The following is a 22,160-nucleotide window of genomic DNA, read 5'->3' on the forward strand; positions in this document are numbered from 1 at the left end:
TTGAGAGACAGCATGAGCAGGGAGGAGAGGGAGAAGCAGGATCCAGGGAGCCTGACTCGGGGCTAGATCTTAGGATCCCAGGATCATGACCTGAGCCAAATGCAGGCACTTAATCAACAGAGCCACCCAGGCGTTCCCAGAAATTTTTATTTTGTTTGGTTGAGCCTGTCTAAGCTAGCCTGTTGATGCTAGAGAGTTTAGCTGTTCCTCTCTTTATCTCTGGTGCCCGGCCTACAATAGACACTTTGCATATTTTGCTGCATGTACACATAAACATAACATTCAGGAATATTTTGATGTGTCAGGTGATTGCTGTGTATGTATGGTGTATATCAAAGTGAATGGTTTATCAGCCTGATGAATGCTGTCCCATACAGGGTACTATATGTTAAATAAATTTTACTTTGTTTTCGGTAACATTTCCTTTAATAGATTTTTACATATGATTAGCTTGTTAAATTCTTAATGTTCTGACTTAAGGATTCTCTTTAAACTCTTTCTGCAAAATTTTGGTTACTCACTCTTGTTTAACTTGAAAAACAAATTACTTGTTGCTTGCTAAGTAAATGACAGTGATTTTCTCATTTTAAGCCTGTTGCCATTGACTTTGTTTTCCAGCTTATAGTTCCATTGCAGGAGGTTATGTTACTTTTGAGAGACTTCTGCTGATTATTTTCTCAATCTTCAGATATTTTACTAGGATCCTGTTGACTTTGGGATTTGGTTTTCGTAAACTCCTTAAGGACTTTCTTCTTTACCCCCGATGCATTTGTGGTTTCACTGGCCTTGGCTGACTTTGCTATAAGTATTTTGCCCCATGACTTAAACCAGCTATTTGGAGAACATAACCTACTTAAAAATTAGAGCACCTTCTTAGAGTGGAGCTCCTAGACAGTTTTCCTTATCTAACAGGTGATCATGTAGTAGTTTTATGACTTGGTTTTTCATTTATATATCAAATGCTCTTTATATCAGATATCTGCTTTAGGTTTCATACATATAAAAGAAAACCTAAAGTAAGGGCTTAACCAAAGTAGCAGTTTTTATATTTTTCTTAATGTATAGGCAGATCCAGAAATAAGCACTCCAGGGGTGATACGGTAGCTCTACAAAGTTGCTAGGAAATCAGACACTTGTGTTATTTTTCTGTGGTTGCTGCAACAAATTACTACAAACTGGCTGCCTTAAAATAGCAGAAGTCTATTTTTCTCACAGCTGTGGAGGCCAGAAGTCCAAGATCAAGGTGTCAGCAGGGCCACACACCCTCTGGAAACTTGGAGACAATCTGTCCCTTGCCTCTTAAGCTTCTTGCGGCTGCTGGCATTCCATGGCCACATCACTTCATTCTATCTCTGTCTTCCTGTGTGCGTGTGTGTGTCTGTCTGTCTGTCTGTCTCTCTCAAAACTCCCTCTGCCTCATTTAGGGCCTGTCAGGATAATGTAGGATGAGCTGCTCATGTCAGAATCCTTAATCCCATCTTTTTCATGTAAGGTCATATTCACGGGTTTTGGTGATTAGGATGTGACTATATCTTTGTGGGTGTTTTTTCAGTCTGCCACATCTTCCAGCACTCTGTTCTGCTGTTGCTAGGGAGCAGTTCTTGTTCACATGGTCTCACGTGGCTTCTGGAATTGCAGCTGTCGTCACATAAATTCCAGGAAACAGAATGGAGAGTGTTGAAGTGCATGTCCCCTCCTTAAGGAAACTTTCTGGTTGCTACGTAACACTCCTTACGTCTCCCTGACCAGAACTTGAGTCTCATGGCCATTTGTAGCTGCATGAGAGGCTGGTGCTAGGGCTGACTATTCGTGTCCTCCCAGAATTTATATATGAAGCCTAATTGCCACTGTGGTGGTATCTGGAGGTGGGGCCTTTGAGAGGTAGTTTGGTAAAGCTCGCATGAGTGGGATTGGTGCCCTTATCAGAAGAGACACTAAAGAGATGATGTCTCTCTCACACTACTGTGTGAGGTGCAGAGGCATGCTTCTGAAAACAGGGTGTAAGGGTCCTCACCAGGAATCGAGTCGGCTGGCACTTTGATTTTGGACTTCACAACCTTCAGAACTGTGAGGGAGCAATTTCTGTTTTTCTGTTGTTGAAAGCCACCTAGTCTATGATACTTGTTATTGCAGCCCGAACTAAGGCAGCTGGAAAGTGTAGTCTTTGAGCTGGAAGCGTGACTGCCTTGGCTACAGTTAGATTAATTACAGAGAACAAAGAGAAGAGTAGATACTGAGGTTAGGCAGTCTTTGCCTCAGATCACTTTACATTGTGTTAGCTACTGTCAGTTGCTTTCCAAAGAAGATGTATAAATGTGCATGCTCACCAGAGGATTTGAGAATAGCCTTGCTTTAAAAAAAAAGAAAAAAAAGGGTAACAATGGGTAAATGTCATTTTTGCCAATCTCGTGAATGGAAAGGAAGCATATTTTTGTAGGCCTTGTCCTTTAATCACCACCTAATAATGCATCAGGTTACTCCAGATGTGGTCTGGCCAACAGCAAGGAAAATGGATAATTACCTGTTGTTTTTTCTGACTACTAATAATGATAAGAACAATAAACAAAAAAGTTAAAGGACAGGAGATAATCAGTAACTGAAAAGAGGCAGAGCAGGGCTGTGATCACTGAGTGACACAGTGAGGTACTATTCCTCAGTACACCCTGCCATTCCAAGCCATGTGGGTGAGCCAGCAAAACCCAGAGGATTTTCTTTGATATCCCAGTATCTCTGAATGGACACAATTAAAGTGGGACTTTAAACTCGTTTCTCTTTTGTCTGAGAAGTGGTAGAAATGGCTATTGGAAAGGAATAGGGAATGATAGGGACAAAATTGAATGCATCAAGGCTGCCCAAACTAAGACAACACGTTGATTGGGGAACATGTCCAGGGTCTCAGAGTATTCCCCTCTGGGAATGGAGTGAACCATAAAAATCCTCAGAAGTGAATAGGCATTCTAGACTCCACACTCCCCCTTGCGAGCCCTTTCACCCACTCCCTTGTCTACAAAGAGAATTGAAATAAACTATCTTGACTTTAAACCTGTGGTTCATTGGCAGAAAACAAACCAGTCTCACATGTGGTAGAGTGGGAGTTAATAAATGCTGCACACAATGGAAACAGTCAGCAAAACCAAAAGAACTGACAGAATGGGAAAAGATATTTGCAAATGACGTATCAGATAAAGGGCTAGTATCCAAAATCTATAATGAACTTATCAAAATCAACACCCAAAAGAACAAATAATCCAATCAAGAACTGGGCAGCAGATAAGAACAGACATTTCTGCAAAGAAGACATCCAAATGTCGAACAGACACAAAAAAGTGTTCAACATCACTCAGCATCAGGGAAATACAAATCAAAACCACAGTGAGATACCACCTCACACCAGTCAGAACGGCTAAAATTAACAAGTCAGGAAAGGACAGATTTTGGCGAGGATGCAGAGAAAGGGGAACCTTCCTTCACTGTTGGTGGGAATGCAAGCTGGTGTAGCTACTCTGGAAAACAGCATGGAGGTTCCTCAAAAAGTGGAAAATAGAGCTGCCCTACAACCCAGCAATCGCACTACTGGGTATTTACCCTAAAGATACAAATGTAGTGGTTCAGAGGGGCATGTGCACCTGAATGTTTATAGCAGCAGTGTCCACAATAGCCAAACTATGGAAAGAACCCAGATGTCCATCAACCCATGAATGGACAAAGAATACAGTGGAATACTATGCAGCCATCAAAAAATTGAAATCTTGCCATTTGCAACGACGTGGATGGAACTAGAGGGTATTATGCTAAGCAAAATAAGTCAGAGAAAGAGTTATCATATGATCTCTCTGCTATGAGGAATTTGAGAGGCATGGCAGGGGTCATGGGGGATAGGGAGGGAAAAAATGAAACAAGATGGAACCAGGGAGGAAGACAAATCATAAGAGACTCTTAATCTCACGAAACAAACGGAGGATTGCTGAGGGGAAGATGGGAGGGATAGGGTGGCTGGGTGATGGACATTGGGGAGGGTATGTGCTATGGTGAGTGCTGTGAATTGTGTAAGTCTGATGATTCACAGACCTACACCCCTGAAGCGAATAATACATTATATGTTAATAATAAATAAAAAATAAATGCCACACAGTGTGTTGGAGTAAGTAGAAGGCTTAGACTGATAGCTCAGCAACAAAGTGAGAACAGCATGGCAAGCAAGTAACAGCAAGTAAGGGAGAAACATAGCTTGGGAAATAGACAACCCAAAATTAAAACAAGTCTTACCCTGAGGAACAGAAAGAAATTACGCAGATGTGCCCACGTTATAAAACAACTCACTGTGATGTGAATTAAATAAAAGATTAAAAACAAAAGCATAGCACAAGCTGAATATTTAGGAAACAAGTTGAAGGCAAAACTAGTAGTAATAACAAGAAAAGCAGCATAGATGTAACAACGAAAAAATCTAACTGCCTCCAGAAAGTTAACACTTAGTCACAGGGAATGCAGGTGACAACAAAAAAGAAAGAGTGCCTGGTTGGCTCAGCCAGTTAAGCATCTGATTTTGGCTCAGGTCATGAGCTCAGGATTGTAAGATTGAGCCCCACATAGGGCTTCATGCTGAGTGTGGAGCCTACTTAAGATTCTCTCTCTCCTCCTCCCCCTGCTCCACCTTCCTCACTCTCTAAACATATTTTAAAAATTTTCTTTTTAAGTTCTAGATTAACATACTCTGTTATATTGGTTTCAGGTGTACAATATAGTGATTCAGTCCTCCATACATGACCTGGTACTGATCACAAATGTGCTGCTTAATCCCCATCACTTTAAAATGTCCCCTTAAGAAATTACGAGACTTGGGGACGCCTGGGTGGCTCAGTTGGTTAAGCAGCTGCCTTCGGCTCAGGTCATGATCCCAGCGTCCTGGGATCGAGTCCCACATCGGGCTCCTTGCTCCGCAGGGAGCCTGCTTCTCCCTCTGACTCTGCCTTCCACTCTGTCTGCCTGTGCTCGCTCTCTCTCGCTCTCTCTGACAAATAAATAAAATCTTTAAAAAAAAAAAAAAAAGAAATTACGAGACTTGTAGATCAGAGGAGTTTGATCTTACTAAGTTTCAGGAAATCTTAGACTTCTAGAACTGTGAGAAATAAATCTCTGTTGTTCCTTATGACATTAGTAACTATAAGATTTATAAAGGGAAAAAACAAAAGTGTCATTCTATAGTATGTATGAAAAATCCAAGAGACTCTATAAACTAAAGTTTTAAGTATTCCACATTATAAGAGTATTAAGTAAAAATCTGGCATAGGAGGTATTTTTTAAATCCCAGCATAGTATCAAATATAAATTACTTTGGATTATATCTGACAGTAGCAACAGCAAGTAGGTATTATTAGACAATTATGAAATTGAATAATAAGGGAGACCTAAATAATGGGCAATACCGTTTTCATCAGTGAAAAAAAACAGTATTCTAAAGATGACTATAGGGGCGCCTGGGTGGCTCAGTGGGTTAAGCCGCTGCCTTCGGCTCGGGTCATGATCTCGGGGTCCTGGGATCGAGTCCCGCATCGGGCTCTCTGCTCAGCAGGGAGCCTGCTTCCCTCTCTCTCTCTCTCTCTCTCTGCCTGCCTCTCCATCTACTTGTGATTTCTCTCTGTCAAATAAATAAATAAAATCTTAAAAAAAAAATAAAATAAAGATGACTATAAATATATGTAAATTCAATGCAATTTGAGTCAAAAATCTAATAGGTGGCTCAATGGGTTAATAAGCCTCTGCCTTCAGCTCAGGTCATGGTCTCAAGATCCTGAGATCGAGCCCGGCATTGGGCTGTCTGCTCATCCCCTTTCTCTCTGCCTGCTTGTGATCTTTCTGTCAAATTAATAAATAAAATATATTTTTTTTAAATCTAAACAAAGTTTTAATAGGCCTTGACAGAATAGTTTTAAAATTCATATGGCAGGCTTAATGAAGGGATCAAAAATAGATAATTTTGAATAAAAGAAATAAGGAAAGGAGCTTCAGTTCCCTGTTACCATGATTTCTCATCGTAATTAAATCAGACTTTTATTGATGCATGGGCAGTAGACCAGTGAGAAGGAAATCTGAGGCAAGGATTAAGACGCTGACACTTTATTCAGGGACTGTGCAAGCCCTAATAGATAAGGGGAAGGGGGAAAAAATCAGGCAAGAAAGCTGTGAAGCAGGGTGACCTATGATGTGTTACCTTGGGAAGTGGAGCTTCTGCCAAAGCAGACAAATACCTCAGAGAAGTTCATAAAAGGAAAAAAAACAGGTTGGCAGTTTATTTCCTTGTTGCCTTCATTCTCTCTCTCCTTCGGGTCAAGGTACACTCCACGAGATGACTCCTACATGTCTCCAGATTGTGCATCCTTCCTTCAGCCCCAGCTCAAGAAGCCAGATGCCCCCATCCCACCATGTGGCATTCCATCCACATCCGGAAGGAGAGGAGCAGCGGGGCGTAGTTAGGGCTTGAAGTGAGGCCCAGGCAGCTCCACCACCACTGCTTAGACTCTAGCCAGGCAGGGCGCCGTCAGCGGTGACTGCAGTGCAGTTCAGAGGACAGGCAGCGTCTTCAGAAAAAGAATTCTAAGGGAATCTAAGAGGGTGTACAGGGTTGTTTCAGTGCAGGTAAGAAATCAGGAAATAGAACGCTGGTCTTTACAAAAGGAAGCGCTGTATAAATAATAATGCTGAGCCTGCTGACTAGCCATTAGGAAAAATCAAGTCAAAAATGAATCACAGGGTGCCTGCCAGCTCAGTCAGAAGAGTGTGGGACTCTTGGTCTTGGAGTTGTAGATTTTGAGCCCTACATTGGGTGTAGATTACTTAAAATCTTAAAAAAAGAACCCTACATTATGTCATATAAACAAATTCTAGCTGAATTAAAGACGTGAAGTATGAAAAACAAAACTCGGATAAAAATGCAAAAATGCCTTTTTTGACCTCTGTGTGGAGAACAAATTTTTTAAAGATTTTATTCCTTTGAGACAGAAGCAGGCTGTACACAAGGGCAGGGGGGAAGGACAGAAGGAGTGGGAGAAGCAGACTCTCCACTAAGCAGGAAGCGTGACCCAGGGCTTGATCCCAGAACCCTGAGATGATGCCCTGAGCCAGAAACAAACACTTAACCAACTGAGCCACCCAGGCACCCCAGGAGAAAAATTTCTAAAACAAAACCCAGCCAAGCAGCACAGACCATAAAGAGGGAAAACTGATACAACTATATAGGGAAAATATAAACAACCAAATAAAAGCCCGATTTTGTGAGTTAGGCATTTCTCTCTCTCTCTCTCTCTCTCTCTCTCTCTCTCTCTCACACACACACACACACACACACACACACACAAAGCTGCTTTAAAAAAAAAAAAGTAGAGGTGCAAATTAAAAGATACTGTTTCACACCCATTGGCAAGAATGTTAGTCTGTTGACAGAGAGATACAGAGCAATAGGAACCTATGTATAGAAACTCAAAATTCATGTTTTTAAATGCTCCTAGATGATGACATCTGGCAGGGCAGAGAAATGTCCCTAAAATTCTACTCTCCTACCAGTTTCAGCTCTCCTCTTCTGGGTCCTACTTTAAGTTTCATCCTTAGTGTTTGACTTTTGTTGCTATATCATTTTCTATGCCATCACCCTGTTTCAGGTTGTTTCTTATTCTTGGTCCCAGTTCCTACGACTTGGTTTTGTGGTTTTCTGGTTTTCTGTTCCTAATCAGCCATAGACCTGGAAGCTGTAAATCTCTTACTAGAATTTTACAAAAAAAAAAAGAAAGAAAAAGAAGAGGAATTTTGCACATAACAAAAGGGCCAGAAGAAGGCCTAAAGAGCCAGAAGAAGGCCTAAGAGACTCTTCTGGCAGATTGGTGGGGAGGTACATACACTTTTATCATCATCTGTTTTAGTACTTCAGAGGCCTTTTTTAATTTTCTCTGATTCTGGGCTCTTTCTGTTAGGCAAAGTTGCTGGGTAGATGAGGTGTAAGGAACTTGAACTTAGTTCATTTATGTAATTTGCCATTGTTTATATATAAATCCTGTCCTTCAGGACCTTCTAGTTTTACTGATACATAAAATGGTTGAAATAAGGAAGTTGAACGTTAGCCTATGAATTGGTATAAGATGTTTATTTGCCAGAATTTTGAATAAGCGATTTGTTACTTTTATTAACCTTTTTAAAAATGCAAATAAGATTTATTGGTGTGGTGCATAAACAGTGTATCTTGGAACATTGAAAAAATTAAGATATTTTTTAAAAAGATTATTTCTTGTGGGGGGAAGGAAAGTTTGTTTTGTTTTTAAGTAGGCTGCATGCCCAACGTGGAGCCCAGCACAGGGTTTGAACTCCTCATCCTGAAATCAGAACCTGAGCTGAGATCAAGAATTGGATGTTTAACCGACTGAACTACCCAAGTGCCCCCCAAAAACAACTTTTTTGAGATCGAATTCCCCTAGATGTACTCCTACTGAATATAATGCATTTCATTTAGAGTGTACAGCTCATTGGCTTTTAGTATAGTCAGATATGGACATCCATCACCACAATATTTTCATTTCCCACAAAAGGAACCCCTGTACCTCTTAGCTTTTATCCCCCAATCCTCTCAGCCCTAGGCAATTTTCTGTCTCTGTATATTTGCCTCTTCTGAACAGTTCACATAAATGGAGTCATAATATATATGGCCATTTGTGACTGCCTTCTTGCAGTTAGCAATGTTTCCAGAGTTGTGACATGTATCAGTACTTTCTATTGCTGAATAATACTCCGTTGAACAAATAACACCACATTTTATTTATCCCCTCATCACTTATTGGACATTTAGGTAGTTTCCACTTTTTAGCTGTTATGAATAAAGCTGCCATGATCTTGTGTAAACTTAAGTTTTCATTTCTCTTAAGCCTATATCTAGGAACAGAATTGCTGGATCACATGGTAATTATGTTTAACGTCTTGAGGAACTGCCAGACTCTTCCATGGCAGCTGTACCACTTTGCATTTCCACCAGCAGTGCGTGAGAGTTCCAATTTCTCCACATCCTCAGAAACATTTGTTACCTTTTAAATTTAGCTATCCTAATAATCAGATCTCATTGTGGTTTTAGTTTTATGATTTTCTAAGGCTCATTTCAGATGTCTTTTTTCCCAGGCTTTTCTTTTACTGTGCAAGAAATGTTGCTTTTAATGATTTCTTTTTTTTTTTTTTTTTTAAACAGGCTAAGGAAATTTTAACAAAAGAGTCAAATGTGCAAGAGGTGCGTTGTCCTGTTACGGTGTGTGGAGATGTGCATGGTCAATTCCATGACCTTATGGAACTCTTTAGAATTGGTGGAAAATCACCAGATACAAACTATCTATTCATGGGCGACTATGTAGACAGAGGCTATTACTCAGTGGAGACTGTGACTCTTCTTGTGGCATTAAAGGTATGATTAATGAAATTCAATTTTACTTTTTTTTTCAAGCTTTAAACTTCCAAAAGGCGAGGATGGCAGTATTGCATATCATCTGTTATATTTTATGATCTATTCAGTTTACAGCCCCTTGAAATATAATAGTTGGTTTTACATCTTGGAAAAGAGAGAGAAATGAAAATTATACATTCAATGTGTCCTGCGTAATTCTGGTAAATTATTCCCTTAGATAATCCACAGCTGAAGTCTTGGAACCATCTTTTCCTTAGGTTTCCCTCATATATAGTCAATTTAATTCTTGCCTTAAGAAGTCTGTTATTCCTGTGTCTGTTTTTCTCTATCACACAGTTATGTCTACAGTCACTTCACAGCTTCAGTTACTGTAAAAGTATGGGAGCTAATGTTGCTGATCCCTCCAAATCTGCCTTACGTATGCTTCAAGATTAAATCTCTGTTATTTAACACTTCTTCTTACTACTCTTCTGTCCCCAAACTCTTCAGAGATTCCATGTTGCTGGTAGCTCAGACTGCTTGGCTGGCCCTTTATAGTGTAGCCTGAATTTGCCTGCCAGTATTTGGTAGCATAAACTCTGTATCTCTGATCAGAGTTTCAGTGCTCTGCCTGTCTTCATTATTTCCATCTGATTTCCCCATAAGGTTACTCTGACTTCTTAACTCTTCTGCCAAGACTTACTTAAACCCTACATCTTTCTTGAAGCCTTCAACCACTTTAGCGTTATTCCTTTTACTCTGAATTACTGAGAAACTTAATTTCCCACCCCTTACATATATCACATAGTGGCTTTTTACCGTGTATTATTTATGTCTCCTATCTCCTTGATGAGATGAATCCCTAAACAGAAGTCATGTATTATTACATTTATGTAGACCTGGTACCTAACTTTAAACGTGAGCTTAATGTTGGGCACATAATGGATAGTTAATACATATAAACTGAAATATGCATTTGCAACTTTTAGGTTAATTTGGTTTACAGAATTCTTACCAGACACATTCCTGACCAAATAGTATGCTGTAAGGTATGTCTCTCTGTTTTGTTGTGAAAAGGAGACTCTAAATACATTTGAAATCTTGCTCAAATTTGACAGAGGCCTGTTTTTGTTAGCAAATACAGTCTTTCTGTGGGAAATAAGAAAAGGGGAGAGAGGAATTAGTATATAAGGGAATTTATCTTAGGTCCAAATCTTTAGCCATCAGTATCCATTCAGCAGTAAGACATAGTGTTCTGAAAAGACATAGAAGACTGGTGAACCTTTGAAGATCAAGAGGATATTAAAGACCAAGAATCAGATACAGTTTTGTTACAATAACATAGATATCAGTTAGTAAGCATTCCAGTGAGGGTGGTATAAATAGTAATGAAGACGATGGACTATAAATATTTCAAAGGTCAGTTAATAATAAATGAGAAAATGTTTAACTATGAATAAGAATTAGCACTTAATGTAACAGCACACAAAAGAACCATTTTTTAAAAAAATGGGTCAGAAGTTAATGTGTTTAACACCAGTAAAAATATGCTTTGTACCATGAATTTCTTTTGCTTTTCCTGCAGGTGCGTTATCCAGAACGCATTACAATATTGAGAGGAAACCACGAAAGCCGACAGATTACCCAAGTATATGGCTTTTATGATGAATGCCTACGGAAGTATGGAAATGCCAATGTTTGGAAATACTTTACAGATCTATTTGATTATCTTCCACTTACAGCTTTAGTAGATGGACAGGTAGGGTATGTGCTTATACGGTGGGTGGGGCAGAAATAAAAGTAAGAGAAGATTTTCTGTTAGTAATTTAGGGTTTAGATTTACATGACATTTCTGTATCCCCTTGGCCTTCTCTGCCTCTTTTCATTATAATTAAAATTTCAGAATAGAGAATTAGGGTAAGTTTTATGTACATTGTGATCAGCAGATTTCCCTGTTGTCCTCAGATGTGTGTGTAAATATTATTGCTAAGGAATTTGACAATATGCTTTCCTATTAGAAATATCATAAATAAATGCTTAAGACCCTAAAGTACAATACTAGTGTAACGCAAAGCTGTTTTTTAAAACTAGCTCCATCTGTAAACACATTGTTGGCTGGTTACCATTAATAACTTTTTATTCCTATTTTCGTGGTAATTGCAAGCAATAATGTGTATTACATAAGAAGTGCATGCTTTGTTTCCACCTGTAACGAGTATTATAGACATACTGTAAAACATTCAGAAGTATAAGAAAATTGCACAAGTTTCTATATTCGAGTTTCTAAGAGATAAATCCCTGTGAACATGAACTGACTTAACTTTAAATATGAAGCATACAGTACCAGTAAATAACATGTGGTGCAAGTCTGCAATTCCTAAACTGTATAAAAGCCTAGAATTGTCATGGGCATAATAGATCACTCATAATTTGGTGATAGCCTTTTCTGTGTGGCCCTGACGGTCCACATTTTCCCAGCCATGATATTGGACACTGCAATAATTAATTTTAAAGAACAATATTTTGCCTAGACTTGGCTAAAATGAAAGAAAACAATGTGGACTTTAAGAGTTCACAAATTATTTCTAAATGACAGTGGAAGTACAATGTAGACCAAAAGTTTTGGATGTAAACAGGGGTGAAATGCAAGGAAATACATAATCTCACATTTCATTTTGTTAAAAAAAAAAAAAATTAAAGGAAATGTGAAATATTTAACTCAATGAATGGCCATAGTAAATAAACTTAATAATATTTATAATAAATAGTTTATGCATAAATAAATTTATAAATTATAAATAAAGTTTATAATAAATAAATAAACTTTAAGTAAATAGCCATAGTAAAATAAACTTAAAGGATTAAAGATAAAAGCAGACATGGAGGGGTGCCTGGGTGGCTCAGTTGTTTAAACATCTATCTCTTGATTTCAGCTCAGGTCATGATTTCAGGATCCTGGGATCAAGTCCCCAAGTCAGTTCCCAGCTCAGCAGGGAATCTGCTTCAGGATTTGTCACTCTGCACCCCCCCCCCCAAATAAATAAATCTTTAAAAAAGCACAAATGGATACCAAAAAATCACTAGGAATGAGGTCCATCAATATGGATCTGCTTACATATCACAGTAACAGGGCACAGCTTTATTATAATCAGATCTGGATACTTTTATGGGCAAATTCTACCAAACCTTTAAGGAACATGCATAATTTATGTTCTAGAGCTTAGGAATGGAGAGCTTCAAAAGTATCATCTCACTAAACCAGACATGGCAAGCACCAAAAAAATAAAACTAATTAAGTAGTAAAATAAGATAACATTAATTGAATAAGGAAACTTATACTGACTGTACTTGATCAGCAAAACATCAGAAACCTCATCAAAATCAGGAAAAAAAAAAAGCCCTCTAAAACTTTTTATTACTATTCTCTCTGATCAGAACCCTACAGGATAGGTCTGGGAATAGATATTTTATCCAAAACAAACAGAAAAATTGTATTTTTCAGTTTTGTTTTAGAAATCCTAGCCAGTGCACTGAGCATTAAAAAGAATTAAAAGGTATAAACATTGAGAAGTTAATAAATATTTTTGCTAACAACATGATTTATGTACTCAGAGAACTCTTTAAGAAAGCTGAAAAAGTGTTGGAGCCAGTAATAGGATTGGTAGTGTCCTTGCTGTTAGAGAAACAAAAAAATTCTATATGTTAGCAAAAAGTGTAATGCTGAGTCACAAGAATAGAGATCCCATTCACTAGAGAAGGGGGAAAACACTACACAAAATATTAGGATTATAAGGACAAAAGTATTTTAAAGTATTGGTAGCTTTCTCTAATAATGTGATTTTTGTTTCCTTTTTCATTGTATTTTATAAATTTTCCACAGTGAATTTTTTTTTTTAAGAATTTATTTATTTGACAGAGAGAGAGAGATCACAAGTAGGCAGAGAGGGGTGGAAGCAGGCTCCCCGCTGAGCAGAGAGCCCGATGCAGGGCTCAATCCCAGGACCCTGAGATCATGACCTGAGCCAAAGGCAGAGGCTTATTAACCCACTGAGCCACCTCAACGTGAATATTATTAAACTTCATTTTGTAAAGCAAATCTATTAGGATTTACATTTTGTAACCATTAGTTTTTTTACTCTCCATTAACTTTCAGCATTTAATAAAGACTTCTTTTTTTATTCACAAACAGATATTCTGCCTCCACGGTGGCCTCTCTCCATCCATAGATACACTGGATCATATAAGAGCTTTGGATCGTTTACAAGAAGTTCCACATGAGGTAAACTTAGTTTCAATTTTAAAAAGAAAGAAATATAATCACATTATGGTAAAGCTAAATTAGTTCAACTTGACTGTTAGTAATTTATAACATGTACTTAATTTTCTTGGCCAGGGCCCAATGTGTGATCTGTTGTGGTCAGATCCAGATGATCGTGGTGGATGGGGTATCTCACCACGTGGTGCTGGCTACACATTTGGACAGGACATTTCTGAAACATTTAACCATGCCAATGGTCTCACACTGGTTTCTCGAGCTCACCAACTTGTAATGGAGGTATGTCTTTTTCCTCGGGGATGAGGATCTTTATTTCAAATAAGTATATATTTCTGTAATAAGGCTTTGTGAAACATTCCTCCCTATTACCTAAATGAAATGAGAAAAAATTGAGTTGGTTTCAGCAAATAGGGGAAATTACTAGTTGGCCAGAGCAAAATTAAAACTCACTTTGGAAAATAATTTAGACATAGACAAAAGTTCCAAAAATATTATCAAAAAAATCCCCTTGTATTCTACATTGATTCCTCAAATATATTTTCATATTTTACTGTTCTGTCTCTGTCTTCCAGCTTCCCCTCCTCCACATGTTTCTTTTTCTTTTTTTTTCTCTTTTTTTAAGATTTTTTATTTATTGGGGTGCCTGGGTGGCTCAGCTGTTAAGCATCTGCCTTTGACTCAGGTCATGTCCTGGGATCAAACCCCAGTCAGGCTCTCTGCTCAACAGGAAGCCTGCTTCTCCCTCTCCCCCTGCCATGTTCCTTCTCTCACTGTATGTCTGTCTCTCTCGTCAAATAAATAAATAAATAATTTTTTAAAAGATTTTATTTGTTTGACAGAGAGACAGCAAGAGAAGAAACACAATCAGGGGGAGTGAGAGAGGGAGAAGCAGACTTCCCGCAGAGCGGGGTGCCTGATGGCGGAGCTCAATCCCAGGACCCTGGGATCATGACCTGAGCTGAAGTCAGACGCTTAAGGACTGAGCCACCCAGGCACTCCTGAATTTTATTCTTTTAAGTCAGGGAGTGACTTCAAGATGTTAGAGAAAACTTCACCCAGTTGAGGCAGGAGGAAGAGTGAGAACATGGTTATTAATAAGGAATATAAATTCATATGGTAAAGATAAACCTAATTATATCAGTAATCATAAGAAATGTGAACGGTTAAAATTTTTTACTTCCCTAAAATACTGAGACTCTGAATTAGATAATCAGAATTCAGCTGCTACTTGGGATGAATCTAAAACATAATGAAAAAATAAAACATAATGGCACTATAGACTAGAAGTAGAGGGAAAATGGTATATTGGTATATTAGTTAGATAATTATCCAAAATACAGCTAATAATGTGTATCAGAACAGCCTCTGAAATTAAAAATGCATATAGAAATAAGAGGTCTTTACTGATGGAAACTGGCCCAGTTGGCTAGGGAAGAAACAATTCTGAGTTTGTGTTTACCTAGTAATAGATTCAAAATATATAAAGCAGTAACTCAAGGAAAAGTAAGAAATCTTCCATCTTTGTGGAAGAAATTTTAATACGTACCTGAGCCAAGAGCCGAAGCATAGATGTCAGTGGAAGAGCGCCGTTCCCGAGCTCCCGCCACAGTACCCTGGCCCAGCAGTGCACTGCAGTGTTCCGTGCGGGTGCACAGTGTTAAGGATGGACACCCTCCCTATAAGGGAGCAGAGAAGACTACATTGCCACCAACAATATTTGGAATTTTTGAATTTACTTTTCTAAACTGACCCATGTCAAGATTACAATTTCATAGTGAAATGTTGTTTTGTGTTTTGTTTTTTTTTTTTAAACATTGCAGGGATACAATTGGTGTCATGATCGGAATGTGGTTACCATTTTCAGTGCGCCCAATTACTGTTACCGTTGTGGGAACCAGGCTGCTATCATGGAATTAGATGATACTTTAAAATACTCCTTGTAAGTAACCTGAAAATTGTTTAAGTTGTATGTAATAGCTTTTAGAAATGCAATTACTTAAATGCAATTACTAAAATTGGAGGATTTCTGCTTCTGGAATAGTGGAATGAGGAACGTGGCAAACCCTTTCCCCAACAGAAACAGTTATTTACATGGAAGGTTATTTTAAATAATTATTGTCTTTTTTTTTTTTTAAGAATTTATTTATTTATTTGACAGATCATAAGTAGGCAGAGAGGCAGGCAGAGAGAGAGAGAGGAGGAAGCAGGCTACCCACTGAGCAGAGAGCCCAATGCGGGACTCGATCCCAGGACTCTGGGATCATGACCTGAGCCGAAGGCAGTGGCTTAACCTACTGAGCCACCCAGCGCCCTAAATAATTATTGTCTTAAATAAATATTGTCTGAAATGCATACAGCCCATAGAGAAACACAGACTAGAAAATACACTAAATCTCAGTAATAGCCAGAATCTGTGGATTGGGCTCAGTATAACCTGTTCCCTCCCCGTCTTTCCAGATCCCGTGTACAGAAACTGCTTCACAGTCATTCTACTCTGGGACCTGCTCAGACTTTTTTCCTAGGTTTAATCTTTAAACCTTTGTTAATTTTTTTTTTTTTAATTTATTTGACAGAGATCACAAGTAGGCAGAGAGGCAGGTAGAGAGAGGAAGGAAAGAAGGCTCCCCGCTGAGCGAGAGCCTGACAAGGGGCTCGATCCCAGGACCCTGGGATCACGACCTGAGCCGAAAGCAGAGGCTTTAACCCACTGAGCCACCCAGGCCCCCTAATCTTTAAACCTTTGTTAACTAAACAACAGATTTATTTAGAGGTTCCCTCTGGGTGGGCATAAGCCACTTTGACTGGTCAGAGGTTATGCTCCAGCCCCCTTGGTCACTGAAATTTTAGGGCTCACCCTAATCCAGTGAACTCACTGGGACCATACATGGCTAGAAGTTGCTATCAGAGTAGAAAGAATACGTATTTTGGCTCACAATTCAACGAAGCATACTAGTACCTTGGATTTTCCTTGCTTGATTAGTCCTTAGAGGGTGCAGCCTTAAGGATGCACATAATGTCATTTTCCAGACCATCAGAGATGTATGTGGCTGGGATTTTAAGCCTGGCTTCCTGGGTCAGAGTAACTTGATCAGTATTGTGTTTAAACCTCTGGTATCATTGAGGGTTATATAACCTTTTGTTGATTAATCTATGTTTCAGTTTCCTAGGGCTGCTCTAACAAAGTACCACAAAGTGGGTGCCTTAACGGAATTTATTCTCACATTTGTGGAGGCTACAAGTTTGAAATCAAGGTTTTGGCAGGGTGATGTTTCTTGTAAAGGCTCTAAAGAAGAATCTTTTCTTGCCTCTCTCTAGCTTCTGGTGGCTCCTGAAATCATCACCCCAGTCTGTCTTCACCTGGCACTCTCCTCTGTGTGTCTCTTTCTTCTTTAATAAAGATACCATCAGATTGATGGGGTGCCTGTGTGGCTCAGTTGGTTGAGCATCTGACTTGATTTTGACTAAGGTCATGGTCTCGGTCATGAGATGGAGCCCCATGTTGGGCTCCATGTTGAGCATGGATCTTGCTTGAGATTCTCTCTCCTCTTCTCCCTCTGCCCCTCCCTGCTCATCCTCTCTCTCTCTCAGAAGAAAAAGAAAAGGATACCACCAGAGTAATTTAGGGCTCAACCTAATCCAGTAAGACCTCACCTTAACTAATAACATCTGTAAAGACTTTATTTCCAAATAGTGTCACATTCTGAGGTTCTGAACTGACATGAATTTTGGAGGTAAACTATTTGACTCAGCATAGTCTGTGTGTGGCTTAGGAATGTTTTCAAGAGGGACGCCTGGGTGGCTCAGTTGGTTAAGCAGCTGCCTTCGGCTCAGGTCATGATCCCAGCGTCCTGGGATCGAGTCCCACATTGGGCTCCTTGCTCCGCAGGGAGCCTGCTTCTCCCTCTGACTCTTCCTTCCACTCTGTCTGCCTGTGCTCGCTCTCACTCACTCTCTCTCTGACAAATAAATAAATTAAAAAAAAAAAAAGGAATGTTTTCAAGAATGCTCTAATTGTTCCTGTGTGGGTATAGCTAATATATGTGCACAGTCATCTTGTCTCCCAGTGGTGACTGTGATCCCAGGAAAGCTTTTCTTTGCTCTTCTTTTGTCTGTTACATTTCTTAAAAATTCAGCTACACTACAAATACATCCATATTGTTTTTGCACCTATATGTAGCTGGTTTTTAAATCCGTTAAAAAGATGCAGTTATACTGTCATTTACAGTTACTGTCGTGTATGTGTGTTTAACTAATAACTTGAATCCAAAGGAAGAATATGAAGAAGATAAAAATGAGAAGTTAATGTAACAAAATCTATACACACCTGCTCTTTCTCAGCTTCTTTAAGGGCATGAGATTATAGGAAAAAGTAACTATAAATGCATTTTGGGGATTTTAACATCGGTAGCAAAAAAATTAAGAAATGGAAAGCAACTTACTATATAGAAGTAAATTTCTCTAAATTGACTGGAATTTATAAACTGCAGTAGAATTAAGTTGTGTATTGTTAAGTTCTCAAGCAACCAATAATAATTTAGAAAATAACTGAACTTACTAAAGGATTTTAAATGGCACACTAGAAAATATGCTTTTAATAAAAAAGCAGTTGAAGTGGGAACCAAGAAACAAGACAAAAAAAGAAAAAATGGCAGGTATAAATCCAGTCATGTCCGTATTAAATGTGAGTGGTTTAAGTTATACAGTCAAAAAGGCAAAAATACTAGATTTTTTTTTTAAGATCCAGCTTTATATATCTACAGAAAGCATAATTTAGATTAAAAACAAATGGGTTGAAAGTAAATTAGGTGAAAAATATACCATGCTAACAGCAACCACATGACTTGAACTAGTTAATACTAATAATTAGACAAAACAGATTTCAAAATAAAAATTGTAAATTAGACATAAAGACATTTCACAGTGATGAAAGAGTCAAAGCATTAGGAGTATATACCAGTTGCAAACAACACACTTAACTATGGAGCAAAAAATGAACAGAATTGAAGGGAGAAATAGACAATTTGACAAGAGTTGGACTTTATTATGCCACTTGCAATAACAGAACTAGGCAGAAGATCACCAGTGACATAGAAGACTTGAGAAGTACTGTAACTTAACATTATGGGACATTCCACCCAACAGTGGCAGAATACAGTTTGGTCAAATGTACATGGAACATTCTCTAGGATTGACTGTATGCTGGGCTATAAACCAAGCCTCAGTAAACTTAAGACTACTGAGGAGTGTCTGGGTGGCTCAGTCAGTTAAGTATCCAGCTCTTGATTTTAGCTCAAGTCATAATCTCAGGGTCACGAGATCAAGCCCCATGTTAGGCTTCACACTGGGCATGGATCCTGCTTAAGATTCTCTCTTTCCCTCTGTTCCCCCTTAAAAAAAAATAATATTGAAGTCCTACAAAATATGTTCTCCAAATACAGTGGATTGAAAATAGAAATCAGAAGTAGAAGGGAAACTGGAAAATGTATAATTGTGGAAATTTACATACTCCTAAATGACCTGAATCAAAGAATAAATCATAAGGGAAATTGAAAACACAAAGTGCCAAGACATAGGAGAGACAGTGAAAGCAGTGTTTGCAGGGAAGTATATAACTGTAAGTGCCTATATTAAAAATCAGATTTTAGAAAGATCAAGTCCATAACCTAACTTTACATTTTAAAGCCCCTAGGAACAGAAGAACAACCTAAACCCAGTGCAAACCAAATAAAGAGGGAATAAATGGAAAAAATACCAAAGCCAGAAGTTGGTTCTTCTCAACTAGACTAGCCAAACAAAAATCAGTAAAGAGTCACATTACCAAAGTCACTGTAGACCTTACTGAAATAAAAAGAATTACAAAGGAATACAATGTATAACTGTCTGGCAACCAACTAGGTAACGTGCATAAAATGGACAATTCCTAGAAAGATAAACTGCCAAAATTGAGTCAGAAAATCTGTATAGACCTATAATAGGTGAAAAAGTTGAATTAGTGTTTTAAAACTTCCTACAAAGGAAAGCCCCCAAGCCCGGTTGACTTCACTGATGGAACGACTTAAAAATTTAAAAAGGAGGGCGCCTGGGTGGCTCAGTGGGTTAAGCCGCTGCCTTCGGCTCAGGTCATGATCTCAGGGTCCTGGGATCGAGTCCCGCATCGGGCTCTCTGCTCAGCAGGGAGCCTGCTTCCCTCTCTCTCTCTGCCTGCCTCTCTGCCTGCTTGTGATCTCAGTCTGTCAAATAAATAAATAAAATCTTTTAAAAAAAAATGAAAAATAAAAAGGAATTAACAGGAATGTTTCACAGAGACTAAGAATAGAATAGGAGGGATCATTTCCCAATGTATTCTTTGAGGTCTGTATTTCCCTAATACCAAAATCAAAGATAATTTAAGAAAATTACAAACCAATACTCTTTATGCTTATAGTTGCAAAAATCTGCAACAGAGTATTAAAAACTGAAGACAGAGTTGGTTCAAAATATGAAAAATCAAAGCAATAAACTGTTGGACAGAAAAACACATGATCATCTCAGTTAAGCCAGGAAAAACATTTGTCAAAATCCAGCACACTTTCCTAATAAAAATACTCATCCTGATAAAGTCATCTACAGAAACCTCACAGCTAATACCATTTTTTAAAAAAAGGTTTTATTTATTAGATTATAAGCAGGAGGGGCAGAGAAAAAGGAACAAGAAGATTCCATGCCAAGTAGGGAGCCCAACACTGCTCCCCTGGGATCATGACCTGAGCCTAAGGCAGACACTTTACTAGCCAAGCAACCCATGCATCCCTAATAACATCATTCTTAATCATGAAAGACTAAATGCTTTCCTCTAAAATCTAGAACTAAAAAAAAAAAATGTCCATTCTCACAGCTTTCATTCAACTGATAATTATACTGCAAATCTTTTCTGCCAGCCACTGAATCAGACATTTTGTCTGCTTCAGTTTTCATCGTAGCTCTGTGAGATCGTTTTACGGAAGAGCACACATGCAGTGACTTGCCCAGGGTTATTCCAGTCCTAAACATAGTAAAAGACCCTTTCTACAGGGTCTTATTCTTGGATTTGCTTTTAAATTCAAATCCTTTAACTACTTGCTTGCTTCTTTGCCATTTATAGCCTTCAGTTTGACCCAGCACCTCGTCGTGGAGAGCCTCATGTTACCCGGCGCACCCCCGACTACTTCCTGTAAATTCCTCCTGGGAAAAACCTGCCTTTGTATGTGGAAGTATACCTGGCTTTTTAAAATATATATATTTAAAAACAAAACAAAAAAAGCAACAGTAATGTATGTGTTTCTGTAACAAATTGGGATCTGTCTTGGCATTAAACATTATCATGGACCAAAATGTGCCATACTAATGATGAGCATTTAGCACAATTTGAGACTGAAATTTAGTACAACACTATGTTCTAGATCGGTCAGTCTTAACAGTTTGCCTGCTGTATTTGTAGTAACCATTTTCCTCTGGACTGTTCAAGCAAAAAAGGTAACTAACTCCTTCATTGCCTTTTGCACTTACTTGGAAATTTTAGTTATAGTGTTTAACTGGCATGGATTGGTAGAGTTGGAGTTTTATTTTTAAGAAAAATTCACAAGCTAACTTCCACTTAATCCATTACCCTTTATTTTATTGAAAATGTATAGTTAAATTAACTGAAGAAAAGATTCTTGGGAGTATGTTGTCATAACATTTTAAAAGGTTTCCCTTCATTTAAGTGACTGTTTTCTGTCGATCTGCATATTTCTGTGTACTTGTCATGACAGTGCTTGCATCCTATTTGGTGTACTGAGCAAATAAACTTTCCATTTTAAACAAAAATTGGTTTACTGTGGTATGCTTTAAATGAAAAGTTCTTTTTTGACACTTGATATAAAGCCTCTTAAAAAATAAATCTCTTGGGGAACCTGGGTGGCTCAGTGGGTTGAGCCTCTGCCTTTGGCTCAGGTCATGATCCTCGGGTCCTGGGATCGAGCCCCGCATTGGGCTCTCTGCTCAGCAGGGAGCCTGCTTCCTCCTCTCTCTCTGCCTGTCTCCCTGCCTACTTGTGGTCTCTGTCTGTCAAGTGAATAAATAAAATCTTTAAAAAAAAATAAAAAATAAATCTCTTGACCTGTGATAAACAGTTGTGTTGAGATAATTTATTGGCAATGTTTTTTGTGTCGGGCTTATATTCAGAAGAAAACCTCAAATAGTAGGCTGGAAAAGTTTAGAGCATAAAAACCATTTTTATTTCTAAACATTTTACTAGGTAGTTTATATTAATATATTCAAATATGTAGTATATGCTAAAACTAGAATGTTCTATAGCTAGGAAGAATCTTCTAAAAGCCAAAATATATTTTGTCTTTCTCCATTGCTCTAGAAATAAGAATTAATCTCCAAAAGAAAGTTTAGTAGAAATAGTAAGTAATAAATAGCTCCATTACTAATATATAAATTCCGAGGGGGGTGGATATAGAGTCAGTGTAA

General features: G+C 38.3%; 1 protein-coding gene across 1 annotated transcript in view; it reads left to right on the forward strand.

Moving 5' to 3' along the window:
• Positions 1 to 21,509, forward strand: part of PPP2CB (protein phosphatase 2 catalytic subunit beta) — a 36,643-nt gene extending 15,134 nt beyond the window's left edge. Inside the window, exons 2-7 of the mRNA XM_032329407.1 lie at positions 9,221 to 9,430; positions 10,995 to 11,168; positions 13,599 to 13,688; positions 13,803 to 13,964; positions 15,506 to 15,624; positions 20,806 to 21,509. Coding sequence (XP_032185298.1) covers positions 9,221 to 9,430; positions 10,995 to 11,168; positions 13,599 to 13,688; positions 13,803 to 13,964; positions 15,506 to 15,624; positions 20,806 to 20,878 — 828 coding nt within the window. The 3' untranslated portion in view covers positions 20,879 to 21,509. The remainder of the gene's footprint in view (positions 1 to 9,220; positions 9,431 to 10,994; positions 11,169 to 13,598; positions 13,689 to 13,802; positions 13,965 to 15,505; positions 15,625 to 20,805) is intronic.
• Positions 21,510 to 22,160: the final 651 nt, after the last annotated feature.

This window comes from Mustela erminea, chromosome 21 (assembly GCF_009829155.1).
Source record: "Mustela erminea isolate mMusErm1 chromosome 21, mMusErm1.Pri, whole genome shotgun sequence".
In the NCBI taxonomy this organism is placed as follows: domain Eukaryota; kingdom Metazoa; phylum Chordata; class Mammalia; order Carnivora; family Mustelidae; genus Mustela; species Mustela erminea.